General features: G+C 33.4%; 1 protein-coding gene across 1 annotated transcript in view; it reads left to right on the forward strand.

Moving 5' to 3' along the window:
- Positions 1-16,354, forward strand: part of LOC145693916 (SCO-spondin-like) — a 131,963-nt gene that overhangs the window by 44,960 nt on the left and 70,649 nt on the right. Inside the window, exon 3 of the mRNA XM_081770077.1 lies at positions 15,004-15,162. Coding sequence (XP_081626203.1) covers positions 15,004-15,162 — 159 coding nt within the window. The remainder of the gene's footprint in view (positions 1-15,003; positions 15,163-16,354) is intronic.

Genomic DNA, 16,354 nt, shown 5'->3' on the forward strand with positions numbered 1-16,354 from the left:
GATAATAATTATTATTTATATATTATTATTCCTGAAGATCTCATAGTTTATGTATTCAAACATCCGAGTAAACAAATATATGAATATAATAAAACGTAAGTCATCGCCGATCAATCGCCATCACAAATTCTAAATAAAAAAATGCCCGAAGTGGATTCCAACAAAGAACCTCCAAGTTACTGATCAAGCGCCTTGACCTCTGAACCGCATCACTGTGAGGTATACGATTCGTCTTTTGTCTGGTTACGTTAGTCTCCTTTGTCTCCCTATGAAAATTGTATGTTATAAAGGTGCTTGGATTATAAAGGTGTTATGTTACATTTCTTGAAATGTTTCATTCTGGCGGTTCATGAACTTGTTATATGTTAATCATGCCACGAAACATCTTATTTAGTGAGTCCTCGTCTGGTTGCAGGTAATTAGAAAGGATGAAGGCGATATGTTAAGGAACAAAGTTGTGAAAGTCAATTTTTCCGTCATATTCAATTTGAAACAACTACACAAAATTTAGCAGATAACAGGCGGGAAACTTCCAAAACTTTTAGAACAAAGAAACGGGATTTTTTGAAAGTAAAATTAAGGAACGTGAAGATAATAGTAAAAATAAAAATATTCGGGACATGTATAAGGGGATCAGCGAATTTAAGAAAGGCTATCAACCTCGTGCTTATATATTAAAGAAATCTGACGGAACAGTTCTCACCGATACGGATAGCCTCTTAAATAGATGGAAAGATTTCTTTGACGATTTGCTGAACACGCAGCCAAAAACTAATGTGCGTGGAGAAAAGGAGATACACACCGCAGAACCGTATATTCCAGAACCCAATCGAATAGAAGTGGAAGCCGCTATAAAGAAATTGAAGAAACACAAATCTCCGGGTGTAGATGAAATTCCGGCTGAGTTAATTTTAGCTGGAGGCGAAAACTTGTGGAACAAGATACACAAACTCATTCTCCTTATCTGGAACAAAGAAGAATTGCATCAAGAGTGGAAAGAATCAATCATTGTTCCAATTCACAAGAAAGGCGACAAAACTGACTGTAATAATTATCGAGGCATTTCTCTTCTGTCAACATCCTATAAAATCCTTTCAAATATTCTGTTAGCAAGATTGACCCCATACGCAGATGAAATTATTGGAGATTATCAGTGCGGATTTAGACGAAATCGATCAACTATCGACCAAATATCTACCATTCGCCAAATACTCGAAAAGAAGTGGGAATACAATACCCCGGTACATCAACTATTTATTGATTTTAGAAAGGCTTACGACTCGGTTAGGAGAGAAACATTATACAACGTTCTTACAGAACTTGGAATACCGAGAAAGGTAACTAGATTAATTAAAATATGTTTAAATGAATCCCAAAGTAAAGTCCGGGTAGGAAAATTTTTGTCGACGAGCTTCCACGTCGAAAATGGCCTGAAACAAGGAGATGCGTTGTCGCCATTATTATTTAACTTTGTGCTGGAATACGCCATAAGGAAAATCAAAGATAGCAACCAGGGCCTAGAGTTGAACGGAATTCACCAGGTTATGGCATATGCTGATGATGTAAATTTAATAGGGGTGATAGGAGAACAGTAGAAATAAATGCAGAGATCTTATTAAACGCTTGCAGGGACATGGGTTTGGAAGTAAATGCAGAAAACTAAATACATGGAAGTGCGTCGGGACCGTAATACGGCAAATTGTGGAGGAGTTAAAATATTAAATAATGCTTTTGATAAAGTGGATACTTTCAAATATTTAGGATCAATATTAACAGACGAGAATCATATTCACGAAGGAATTAAATGTCGACTAAAAGCAGGGAATTCTTGTTACTATTCGGTTCAAAATCTCTTGTCGTCGCGAATTCTGTCCAGGAATTTGAAGCTTAAAATATATAAAACGATAATCATGCCTGTTGTTCTGTATGGTTGTGAAACATGGTCGCTTACTCTGAGAGAAGAACATAGACTGAAAGTATTTGAGAACAAGATCCTGAGAAGAATATTCGGACCCAAGAGGAACGAGAATGGGGAATGGCGGAAGCTTCATAACGAGGAACTACATAGTTTATACGGTTTACCCAACATTGTTAGGGTCGTCAAGTCTAGGAGGCTTAGGTGGGCAGGTCATGTAGCTAGAATGGAAGAAAGTAGAAACGCTTTCAAAGTCTTGAGTGGTAGACCCATAGGAAAACGACTATTAGGAAGACCTAGGCGCAGATGGGAGGACAATATTAAGATGGATCTCGCAGAGATAGGAACACAAAGTAGAAACTGGATGCAATTAGCTAAGGATAGAAGTCAGTGGAGAGCTTTTGTGAAGGCGGCACTGAACCTCCGGGTTCCATAGGCCATATAGTTAGTTAGTTAGTTATTCAATTTGTTGCATAACACCTTTCTCCTCCAAGCGCTTCATTTTGTTCTCCTCAAACGTATTTCGTATTTCTTTTATGGTGATATAAGTTAACACTAGAAGGACCAAGCCGTCATTTTGACGGCATCACGTAAAACAATTTTCTATATCTCATAGATTTCTTTGACTTACGCGACCATACTTTAGGACTTTTATTATTTTAAAGAGTGGTTTGATATAGTATATAAACGTTGTGTGTCTATTTTAAATAAATACATATTTTTGTTGTATACCCCTAGAAGGACCAGACCATCAATTTGACTGCCTGATTTAAAAAATTTATATTTTGTTGTTGATGTGGACAGTTTTATAGGTTGTACGCTACATGGTGGCATGTCTGTTGGAAATAATACATTTTGAAATATTTTACATAATCTTTTTCCAACGAGTTTGCTATTTGATATGTTTTTTTTTCTGCTTTTCAAGGCTGTACGGAAAAGTATATATATGTCACTTCTTTGAATGATATTCTTCTTCAATTATGTTCGTATCTCGTTGGCAACATTGTTCTCTGTAGAAATAAATGTTTTCTTGAAAATACATATGAATAATTACAAAAGCAAGATGAGACCTGATAAAATGTTGCGTGCTTTCTAAGATTTGAGTGAAAATGAATTTCGGTTGGAAGAACAACAGGGAGACTGCTTCGATGAAGACAACAGTAGTAGCGAGAATGCAGTGTCTCAAGCTACTTCTTCGGATAAGAGGAAGGAAACAGATACAGAAGTATCAAGAAGTAATCGATCAAATATTTTTAGAGCAGCTCACGGGGCACGTTGGAGTAAAGTGGACAGACAGAACAAAGCTGGGCGTACTGCCTCACACGACATCCTTCGCGAGAAACCTGTTTGTTATAGTATGCAGTACATCATATTGAAGATGGTGAATTTGGTAGTGTTTTTCGCCTGTTCATAGACGAAACAATGTTGAAAAACATTCTGAAATGCACCGTTGTTGAAGCTCAGACAGCGTCAAGATTCTGTTTGGCTACTGTCAATTGCAGAACTCGTTTCATTTCTAGCAATATTGATATTTCGTGTAGCTTCAGATATACCCGTAAAGGAACTATAGAACGTGAGCTGTGGACCAGTGTTTTCAGAAAGATTATGGAAAGAAAGGTATTTCTTGAAATAATGAAGTATCTTTGATTTGATGAAAAATGTCCTAGCTCTTCAAGGCCAAAAGCAAACTTCATCTGTGTAGAACTTATTCATTGAAAATTGTATCAGGCACTATAAATCCCACGACAGTGTTTGTGTAGATGAACAGTTATTCTCTACTAAGATGAGATGCAAATTCATGTAATGTAAAATTTGGATTCAAGTTTGATTGTTTGCAGTTGTAAAGTTACGGTATGAACTAAAAGTCTTTCCCTACCTGGGAAACGACTAAGAACGACGTCGGGACTCACATTTAGGCGAATATATTGTTCTGAAAACGATGGATCCTTTTCTCAGTAACAGCGGACTGAATGTTACTTGCGATAACTTTTCTTACAGGTTAAAAATGAGATGAATCTATGAAAAAGAAACAGGTGACCTTGATTGGTAGTCTGCGTCCAAATAAAAGAGAACTTCCCAAAAGGTGCTTAAAACAGGAAGAAACGGATATGTTCACTAGAAACGTTTATGGATTGCAATCAGGAAATCCACTCACAGTACACAAATGTAAGCGCGAGGACAGTATTGCTGTCTTGAGTTCAGTGCATACAAGTTGAAAGAAAAATGTATTGAAAATGTAAATTCACTTCCATGTAAACAAAAGTTCGATATAAAACTAATTATTTTGGTTCATTATACTGGTTCATTTGGCTAAAGAAAAGTAGCCCAGCCAATGTCACAGGACAGGTAGGGTGATCACGTGACTAGTATGAAAAGGATTTCATACATAGGAATATAAATATTATTCCTTTATTTTAACTTTTCATGTCACTGTCCTGTGGGCGAACTTCCGATATTAATATTATATTTAATATAGTGAAGGGGTTTAGTGGATCACCCTGTATTATATCACGGGAAAAACTTACGTAAAACATAAGCTAGTCGATGAAACAGATTAAATTCAAGCTAAAATATGAGAAATATAAAGAAAAATTATATACATCTCTTGAAATTAAATAGCCGTCAAAATGACGGCTCGGTACTTCTAGGGGGGGTAACAATTTTGGTCCTTCTAGTGTTAATAATCTTCGGCAAAGTTTATATTAATAACTTGAGTTGTTCTTAAACTTTTTGTTAACAAGGTTATTTCTTCTCCATACGAAACTAAAGATATGACAGATTTCATCCTCATACTCTGCATTTGTTTCTAATAAGTGTACCATTACCTGGTCAAAGACTTATGTCCGCCATGATACAAGGGGTGTTTTATGAGGAAGAATTATTAAAAAGTAAATATAAAGATGAGTACATTGCTGAAAAAGTATTTCGTAAGAAGGGTAATAAAGAATATGACAAATTGTTAGGGTTTGATGATTCCCATAATCAGTGTAGTATTTATGGAGGGGCCTTCGGGCTTAAGTCCCCCGAAATCTTACGTACTAAAGTAAAGCATATTTCATAGTTTGCAGAATTTTCGCATTTTCAGGCAAAGCCCCCCACGAAAGTTAGCAAAGCCCCCCGAAACAAAATCGTAAATACGTCACTGCCCATAACAGTTGGATAGATAGAGATAATGTTGTAGTTTAAGTTTAGTACGTTTTGTCTTTTTTATGATTATAATTTATAAAAGAATACTACGGATGTGACTTCAATTATACAATTAAATAAAACATCTTCTGTATATTAAATATGAGTACTATGGATAACTGACAGTCTAAATGATATTTGCTACAAACAAGTTAAAGATAAGTATTGGTACGATTTGTTTGGTGATTACAAATTGATCATAGATAAGAGTACTGGATACTTTAACGCTACTAATTTGTGCCAATATGCAGCAAACGAATCGGTAACTAGTTGAAAAATAAAGAGACACAGGAGTAAAAAAACATATCTGACTCTACAATTAGCCAGGTAAATTCAACGTATTACATACAAACAAAAGGTAGAAATAAGAAATATCTATTAGTTTCCGGGATATGTGCATACAGAAAAGTATTTGTCTCTATTGCTTTGTTGGTATCAGTGTTATGATGAAGTCCATGAAAAGTGTTATGATAATATTGAAGATTATTTCACTCAAGATTTTAACCAATGTCAAGAAACCGTCGAAAAGTTAGTTTCAAGAGAAGAAGAAATCGGACAATCAATTGAAGAAATAACGATTCAAATCAATGATTTAAAAAAAATCGCAGCACAATATACTAATGACTGTTCAAAAGATAACTGTCTGATCATATACAAAAAGAAGAAACTTACGGATCCTTTCCCTTATAATGCTATCAAATGTCATAAGAGTATTTTGTACATATATCTTATGGAAGCGTGTGAGAAATATCGAAACCTCGAGATCATTTACGAAAAATTTAGAGACCATAACAGTGTTAGAGATATTTAACCTAATGAAACAAGAACTAGATATCCGTAAAGGTAATGGTAATGAGTTGTGGACACCACTATCTAGTTCAAGAAATCAATTATTTGTATGATTGGTTACTGTGTGTTTGAATATTTTGACAAGGCACTAAGTTGAAAATACGCTAACTCTAAAACTAGCCAGCTTTTTTTCCACAATCCTATTATAAAAATATTTTTTTATGAATTATCTCATAAACGTTAGTATCAGATTATGTATCTCAAAGTTGTTTGTTTAAATGCAAATACTGTAGTGAATAGAGTTATGGTAAAATATTAAAATGTGATCTCTATTTTTCTTTTACATCAAGTTAGAGTTTAAGAGAAGGTATGGATGTGTGTGTGGGTGTTATAGACAGTGGATATTACGGATAAGTCGTGGTGGTAATTAAGAAAAGAACATCAATAATATTATCTATCCGTGACCTATTTTCATTTAACGAGAATCTTAGATATTTCAATTTCTTTCCTTATGATGAAACTGTTCTTCAAAGATTTCAAAGGTTTGCCCAGTTCGTTTTAATAAAGTATGAATCATTACCAATCACAGTAGTTACAGAATTTGATAACGAAAGCGAAAGACTTTCTGGAGGTTTCGGATCATTAGGTACACTAATAAAATAATGGCTATATAGAAATAAAAGCTTTGTTAGAAATCTTATTTTTAAATTCTAAAACAAAAGCTTATGATAAACGTTGTCTTGAAGAAATTCCTATCCAACATACTCTATCAGCATAATCTCTTATAAAGCTCTCAGTTAAAGTTTTAAACAATGATATATCGTCTCTTATCACAATTAACTCTATCGGCAAACTCCCGGATAAAATCTTCTAATATTTTTTGTTTGATATATTCCCCCAATCAACGTTCTCAGCAAACTGTCTTATGAAATCTTCGGTTAAGTCACTGCAAGTTATAGCTAACCAGTTAACTCTATCTGCAAACTCTCTTATGAAACCTTCAGATAAGCTATTGTACGTTATGTCTTCTCAAGTGATCTTATGTTTGTATTTAAGAATGAAATCTTCTCTAGCATTTTCAGTAATACGCATATAAGATCATTCCTTATGTGTTAGTGATCCTAATGTTTCATCTGACAAGTTCATAATATACTTCTGAATAATAGTTTGTATAAGACGTTCGTTACCTTGGTTAATAGTCTTTTCAAATAAATGATTTAACATACTAATAGCAATACCAAAATTAACGAAATGAGGAGTAACTCTTTCATCATTATCTAAAATGTCATACTCATCTGGGTTTCAATATATATAATCTGAATCATACTCCATCAACCTTTTGGAAGTAAGCTTCAGACGGTCAACTTCGTGCTCGTGGGATTTCTCAGGACAATTCCACTTTCTCATTCCGCTAACTCGTTCATCAAAATTGACTTGCCTTAATCATGGTCTTCCTAAACCTAACAGGCATAATCGTGGGATTTTAAGTGCAAAGATGATACATAAAGAGAAAAGCACAGACAATCGTAATTCAATTTAAAAGTGAAACAGTTGATGATTAATACATTACCCTAATACGAAACTATTACAAATCGTTTGGAACTTTTCCACAATGTTTCTGATATTCTGAAAAAATGTCTGTTTTCAAATAAAACTGAACTAAATTACGGCTCGGTTTCTCAAATAAACGCATGAGTTATGTTTCAACCTTAAACCGAATCCAAAGCAGTTAACCAGGTTTTCGAATACGCCTAGTACCTACGTTGTAGTTCAGGCAACTAATATCAAAATCCGCCAATTACTTTTTTTTTTATCGAAATATAGTTATATATTGATTTTTATAAGTGTGATCCACAGGAATTCCATTGGAAGATAATTTTGTTTAGAAATTTTATATTTGATATTATAAAACTTGTTCAAGTATGGGACTTTGTACGCGTGTATATGGAGCTTCACTGCAAGTTTTGCGAGATTACTCGAAAATAAGCGAAATGTATCTGGCACATTATGATGTTAGTTGAAGTTGCTATTGTCTCGTGAAATCAACTGCCCTTACGTAGTCCAACTTTTGAGATTAAACCCCTATAGTCCTCTATTTCCCCCCATATATGACAGCTATCGTACTTGAGCCAAGACTTCACTTAGGAGCTGGCATGTGTTGTATTAAAAAATCAATTTTTGAGTACCCTCAGATACTCACAAAACAATTTTCTAAAGGGAGAGTGGCTGCGATAATATAATTCAAAACACTCACCAACTATGTCTACAAAAATTGTTACGGAAGTAACGTAGGTTTGCGAAGCTTGGATATTTGCATACGACATATAGCAGTTCCTAAGTGAAGTCTGACCCGACCTCGGTAGGTCCGATGCTTTCGAAAATATAAACCTGTTAAGTTACTCTTTTTTTTTCATATTTTCGGCAAGCTATAACACCGAAAGGAAACATTTGTGCACCCAGATTTTGTCTATACGAACATTTGCCTTATCTTGGCAATTGTTATCAAGAGACAATAGTAGCATCAACTTACGCGCCTAGTTTCAAAATTCGCCACATAAGTTTCGTTAATTTCTTGTAGCCTCGCAAAATGTGCAGTACAAAGTCAGATATTTGAGCCAGTTTTTTAGTATGAAATATTGAGCTTTTTAGCAAAATTATGGAATCATTTTAGATCAAACATATGACAAGCGATATATATATATATATATCAATTTCGTCAAAACTTGGATTGGCGCTTTTTGGTAGTAGTTGCCTAAACTACAACGTAGTTACTAGACGTTTTCCGAAAGATGTGTGAATGTTTCGAGTTTAGTTAAGATATTATGAATTTGCTCTTTCACTTTTGAACGGAATTACGATTTGCCATGTTTATTTCTCTACATACTTTTGTTAGAGCGCGTTAATACACAATAGAAAATAAAGCTGTTATTCGGTTCGGATTGGATTGGGTTAAACGTTTGAAAATGAAAAGAAATTAAATCTTTCCGTTTAATACGTTGGCTGCCGTGTTTGCCCGATGGGCCCAACAGTGAACTTTCCTACTACGCTGCGTTGGTCCGATGGGACCAACATTATAATATTGAGTTTATGACTCTATTCCCAGCCGTTGGCTCACAACTAAAGCTACTTATTCGTGCTTTGGGACCAACACGAAAGTATACCGAAATTAATGGCCTGTGAAAATTGTTTTGCTTACTAACATTAGGAGGAGGATGATAGCAACCAGGGAATATTTCATTGAGAGTTGAATAATACTGCATCAATGGCGCCTGGGGCCCAACGAGCTTATTTCAGCCGGCAATTAACGTGTTAATGACCTGTGATTATGCCTGTTATGTTGCGGAATATTATGATCAAAGCGAGTGAGCTATGGTGGATAAATTGATGGAATCAAAAACTGTGTGCAAAGGAGGTGTCTCTATAAAACCCACGAGCACAATGATATTCGTCTCAAGCTTTCCTGTTTTGGAAACGAAGAATGAACCTCAGTCATCAAATAGTACAGTAGGCGAGGTCTCGGTTTCGATTCAAGTTTAGAGAACCTTTACATTTTAAATATCCTCGTTGTGTTTGTGTTCGTGTCCCTGTGCTTCAAGGTAATTGGAAATAACTGTAAAACGAGTGTAACCGAGTATAATAGAGAGAAGTTACGGAGATACGTTCAGTGAATCAAAACAAAAAAGTTGTCTGAGAAACTAGGTTCCAGTTAAGGGTTTGTTTAAGAGTACTCTTAAGACCACTTCTTTCTTCATATCTTTGCGTGTTTGTATGTATTTTCTAGTAAATTCTTTTAAATATAAATTTGAATTCTCTGAGGTATAGTATTTTATCCCAACAGAAATCAGTGTTTCATCGTTAACAGAAATTGGAATCGTAAACGTGGGTAAGTTGATACATATACGAGTGGTTCTTGATTCTTACATAACACAACAGCCTTAGGGTAGTGGTGGGAGCACTAAGTTCGTAATTTAAGAATTCCGGGTTCAATTCCCGCTGACGTAATTAAGGGAACTTTTATGATTTACAATGTTGATATTTCGGATGCATAATAACATGGAAAATATTCAATTTCCCTCCGTCTTACAACTTAGCGTTGAAACTACTGTCTTCACAGGAAAAATACTAATATGGCCTCAAATGTCTGCAAGTTGATTCGTACTGTTTAATAACGTATAATATGTTCACCAAACAATTTACGAATAAAAAAGTGTCATCCTTAGGCCTAGTTTGATTCATAAATGTGTCTGAAACATTATTGTTTCAATGTGAAATTGTTCCTACCTTTCCATTTTTACTAGATACAGTAATAATATTTTTGTTTGCCATTTGCAACAAGTTCCATGTGTCCTTCCTGCAAAAAAATTCTAAATAGGAACTATTGTTTTTTTACACTTCTATGTATATTTTCTAAAAATACCAATATAACTCAAACAAAAGCCAAAGACTTTTACACAAACAAGGGCATTACTATTTATGGTGATGAAGATAAATCCTAGTTGGTTTCTGTTAAGGCATTTGAAATTTCAATTTTCATGTTTCCAGGCTCTGACACCCTCTTTTCCTCCTCTTTTCCTTGCAGACATTAAACATCAAAAAGGCAAAAAGGATCTCTTAAAGAGGGTCCATACTAATTCCTTTTCCTTTTTCCTATCAACTTCAGTATGCTTATTTGCATTGGAATAGGGCATAAGATTGAGGACTCAAATCTTCAGTATTGTTATTATTATTATTATTATTATTATTATTATTATTATTATTATTATTATTATTATTATTATTATTATTATTATTATTATTATTATTAATATTATTATTATTATTAATAATAATAATAATAATAATAATAATAATAATAATATACAAGACATATTTCGTATGAGGACAGATCGTATTAACATCTGTAAAATCGCCCCTAGCGCTAGACAAAAGATAACAAAATAGTCTGAGTTGAATAAAATTGTCCGCACAATCAAGACTTAATCTCTTGATATGTCCCTACAACTACTTTAATGTTAAACAAAAAGTTTAAACGCAAATTACATGCAGAAAATAGAGCTACTGAGCTCTCAAGAGGCCTCTGAAAATTTGTTTTTAAGTAATGGTTTTGCCTTCTCAGCTAACGAAGACCTCTGTGATGAGAATCAAAGAAGTACTGGAATGAACAAAGTGGTAAGAAGCGGAACCCGGAAATAACCTACACATGCACGGCGTTTGTCCAGTACAATGCCAACTAGGGAGGGGCCGCGTGGAACAGGCTCAACCATTAACTTCATCACACTTCATTAATAATAATAATATATATTTTAGTGCCTTGAACAGCCAGATAGCAAAAATCCAGCACTTAGTTATAGAACTAAGGGTTATAACACACATCTTACATTCTTTTTAATATTAACAATACATTTATTTCGACGATAGGAGGGCATTGTCTATTTTATAATATATACATAATTTTATGACTTGTATCTTGTCTGGATAAACATAATTACTTCATTATTCATTAAAATAGTTAGTCAATTTTCTTCAAATAGTCCTTAAAAAAGGATACCGTCATGCATACAGATATACTATATATAATATACATACCTAATAAAATCTATACGTCTGTTTAATAAATACAATTATCCCGATAATATATTAAAAGAACTTGTCAGTTTTCTTAGGATTATAGAATTTTTATTCATGGGAACCATTTCCGATGTTTTTCTAAGATTGTATGTTCGTACCCCTATACCTATATTATGTAGGCAGTATTCGCTACTATATCTATTATCTAAAATTTTCTGAATAAAGTTTTTCTTTATCATTTTTTTATTTACTTGTAATGCTTGCAACCCCCAGTATTCGTTCCAGTAATCATAACTATGAGAGTAGTAATATTTTCTCTTATTTCTACACAATAGCCTAATGAAACATTTTTGAACCGATTCAATTTTGCTACATAATGTTGTGGTTATATTATTCCATATAATTGCACCAAATTCTAATCTGGGTCTTACAAGTACCTTAAATATATAGACATATGTGTTTGCATTTTTAAACTCAGGCCATTGTCTAAATACAAACCCTATAGTCTTTCGTGTTCTATGTACTATGTCATTAATATGATAGCTGAATTTCATATTAATGTAAAATGTTATGTCTAAATCTTTAATCCTTTCAACGTTATGCAGGGATATTCCATCTATGACATATTTGCTAACATAGTATTGTGTCTTGTTGGTATATGAAATAACCTTAGTTTTATTACAGTTTATTTTCAATAGATTATTTTTACACCATATACTAGTACTATCCAAGTCTTTTTGGAGTAAGTAGTTATCGTATTCGCTATTCACTATTCTAAATAATTTCAAGTCATCAGCATATAATAGTCTATTTGAGAATTTAACCTTTTTCGTCAGGTCATTAATAAATGCTGAAAGAAGAAGTGGTCCTAAAGGAGATCCCTGAGGTATACCATTCTTTATACAGCCAATACTGGAAGTTACATGACCAATTTTCACTCTATGTTCTCTGTTTGATAAAGAACTTTGGAACTACCGAATATACTGAGAAGATAGACCAACATTGGATAATTTACGAACTAGAAGTACATGTTTTCTAGAATCGAAAGCCTTTGACATATCAATATATATAGTGTCAACCTGTAGTCTATTTTAATGAGCTAAGTACGTAAAATACGTAAAATGTACAAGACTGAAGCATGTCTAGACAGGCGACACCAGTCATTGTTGTCTACACGAAGAAAAAAGTCCCAATGTTTTTCTTGTGCATTAGACCATTACAGATTAATCGTTGGGCTCTCTCCGCCAAGTTCCTGTGTTTCGTGAGGGTTTTCTGAACCCTAGATTTGTAGGTTATGACGGTTTAACTTGCCCGACGCAAGTAATGTTCTAAAAACCCTGCATCTTCACCGATACGTTATAACATTTTTGTTGCAAACTCAATCAGTTTAGGTTTGTCTGTTGGTAACAATTCCTGCAACAACGGCGCCTTATACGTGTAGACCTTTGTAAAGCACAATGTGTACGGTGGACCTGACTATTTGTAGTTCTCTAGCTGCCGAACAAATTTATATTTTCGGACTGCCCACGTAAGCTGTACGTACGTGCTGAACTCGTTCATCTCGCGTGCTTGGTCGTCCGTCTATTTTCTTATGACACGCAGAATCTGTTGTCGTGAAACTAATATTGTGGGTCTGGATGGGAGATTCCCGTGAAATCGAGTACGGAAGTTCCGTTGGACTTGTGTGTCCGATGTGGTCTCTATTCACAATGCCAAACAGTGTGCTTTCTCCTGGGCAATCCACATGCTCACTTAGAACTTTATAACCAAAAAAGATAAATTGGATTGAAGAAAAAGTTATGAATTACCCTATTTATCGATAAAAACAGAATGTAAAATATTTTCTGTTACGAAGATATTAACGTTCGAAATGGACGAGGTGAGCACAACAGTGATCTAAGCCACATTTTCTAAATATGGAGAAAAATCAAGTTAAAGTTAAACACATGAGCTTTTTGTACAATATACCAAAAGCAACTACAAGTAGTTGAATGTGTTATACATTGTACATATATATATTGTGCAGAAAACCACATGCGTTAAAGTTTAAGTTGACTTGTAATTTCTTTGAAATGTGGATTAGACCACTGTTGCTCTTACCCCCTCAATTGTAAAGATAGTTCTGGACACCCAGTATATATATATATATATATATATATATATATATATATATATATATATATATATATATATATATATATATATATATATATATATAAAAATAATCACCGGTCACTTCACAACTTTTAGAAGGAAGCAAATGCTGATGTACCTAATATAGGGTAGGGCCTCCTTTGGCATGGATCGCAACATGTATCCTCCGAAGAAGGCTTTCCACCAGTTGCTGATAGGTATCAGGAGGGAGGGCAGCCCATTCCTCCTGCAAGGCAGTTCCAGCAAAAGAATTTGGATGACAATAATCGTAAGATTTCGAAAATTATTTAATTGAAATCTTATATTTATAAAGACTGTTGCGTCTTCGATAGCGAAGTGCTAAACATACAGTCTTTTACGTTCGATATTTTCGTGTACTTTACAAATATTATTTTCTTCTTTATTCATATACTTTTACAATTATTTTTAACTTTAAACGAGTAAAAATCACTATTCATTAATTATTGGTATATCTAGTTTTCATTTGACATTAGATGATTATGATATACTTAACATATAATAAGAGCTACTTTTTAGATTGAAAATAACCTCCTCCACCAAAAGCCATAAAATAATCATTCAGCTATGAGTAATATTTAATGTAATATCAATAATGCATATTAAGTTTACAATAGCAATTAACAGAAATGAGTTAGCTGACTGTGATTTAGTTAAGTATAAACATGAAAAAATCAACTACAGTATTATTATTTTTCCAGCTCCTAAATGGTGATTACAAGCAACACAAAAATCAATGTAAAGTAACCATTATATAATACTATCTGTACCGTAAAAAGGTCAAACTTATTAGGAAAAAAGTCTGCAAATTCCATATCTATGTAACTTCTGTGCACGCTTCGCAAATGCAAATTCTGGGAAAAATCACTGTTTTTCTTGTTATGGGGTTTCCATTTTCTTCTTATATATTAACTTGTAAATATATCTCTCATGTAACATGTGGCAATGAATATACATCATGTTACATACGAATATATTGGTCCGCTTTTCGCATGCACTTCTCATTTGAGTATCATTGAAAGTATTTAGTCTACCAAAGGCAGAATTTGTAAGCTTCTAATGTTGAAGACACAAACCATTGCAGTTAGAATATACACATTGGTTTCAAATATAGGGTTACGCGGTGAGGAAATAGTGACCAGTGACTAGTTATCGGAACACTGGAAGTCGTATTAATGATGATATGACGTGCGAAACTGAAATAAAAGCAAGGGTAAGTATGGCAAAATAGAGTTGTACAAGGAAGAAAGAAATGTTGATCCTTGAACAAAGAGCTGAGAAAACGAATTATAAAATAATACATTATTTATTATGTCATATATATATATATATATATATATATATATATATATATAATATTTATTACATTGCAGCATGCTCAATAGTGGAAATTCCTGCTTCTTTTGAACGCCGCTGTGAAAGATATTGCGATAGAAGAATAAAGGGGTGCATGCCTGATATCAACGGTTGCCTCTGCAAGGATGGTTATGCGCGTCTTAATGGCAGATGTGTTCCCTGGGAATCATGTCCACGTAAGAATCACAAGTAACTTTAGATATGTCGCGCGCATATACTGCTATTTTCATATTAATGTATACGGTTTAGTTAAATAATTAAAATAGAAATAAATCAAATAAAATCAGTTTGTGTGTGTTTAAACAATTTTTATGTATTATTATGCATTATACATTTTGTTTGTGTATTATGCATTTTGTTATGTGTCCAGTTTCAATCAAAGTAATCGTGAATAGTTTGTTCTCTAGTTTTCAAATCACATAAAATAAAGTGAAGTTTATATACATGAAGCAAGTTTGGGAAGAAATTCTTATTTCTACCTTGATTCTAAAAGTATTTGGTTGTGCTAATTTGAGAGTAGTGAGCAGTGTGCGTGTGTCATTGAATTGGGATATCCATATTCTAGTCTATGCCATATTTCATATAGTTCGAATTTTATTAATCTGTTCATTAAATTGTATTCTTGTTGCTAGAGCGACCATAAGCTCAAATCAAAATAAAAACCTTATTAATTTGTAGTTTATTTTAAAGCGTGGCTGAATAAAGCAGGAAATATTTAATACAATTTTAAACAATTAAAAAATGATAGTGATTATTATTATATATATTATATACTGAGAAGTTGACCAGTTTCTCAAGTTTTCCTCAATTTTCACATCCATACTAATTAGGATATTTAACAAATTTTATAGTTAATACTAAAATGTATGCTGAAAAGTATGGCTTGATATCAGAGAATTCCGTGATTATTACAAATACTTGATTCTTCATTATTCGTATGTCTTTAAATTATATTGTAACTATAAATGAAAACATATTTGCTATTCTATTATTCTTTTTCATTAGATGGTTATGCAAAGGGTAACACAAAATTTATGTTATATAGGCTCAATCTTACGATCTAAACATGTCTCCATCATCCAAGACATTAAGAATATTGATTTGTAAGTGAACGGTATTTAAGGACAATATTAGTATTACCTGCAAAGTTTAGAATACCATCTAGGATAAATCGTTCGTCGATTGCTTTCGAATTAAGTGTCAACATGAAACAACCACAGTTTTACATTTTTTCCATTGTCCATGTCTGGACTACACAACTATAGAAATCATGTCATGACTACTGTGTTAAATAACCCTTTGTGTGACTTACGACAGTCATTATACGTAGAAAATCTTAATTTCAGCGTACATCATATTTTCTGGATA

The sequence above is a fragment of the Thermobia domestica genome, chromosome 9 (genome assembly GCF_964235325.1).
Source record: "Thermobia domestica chromosome 9, izTheDome1.hap1.1, whole genome shotgun sequence".
Classification (NCBI taxonomy): domain Eukaryota; kingdom Metazoa; phylum Arthropoda; class Insecta; order Zygentoma; family Lepismatidae; genus Thermobia; species Thermobia domestica.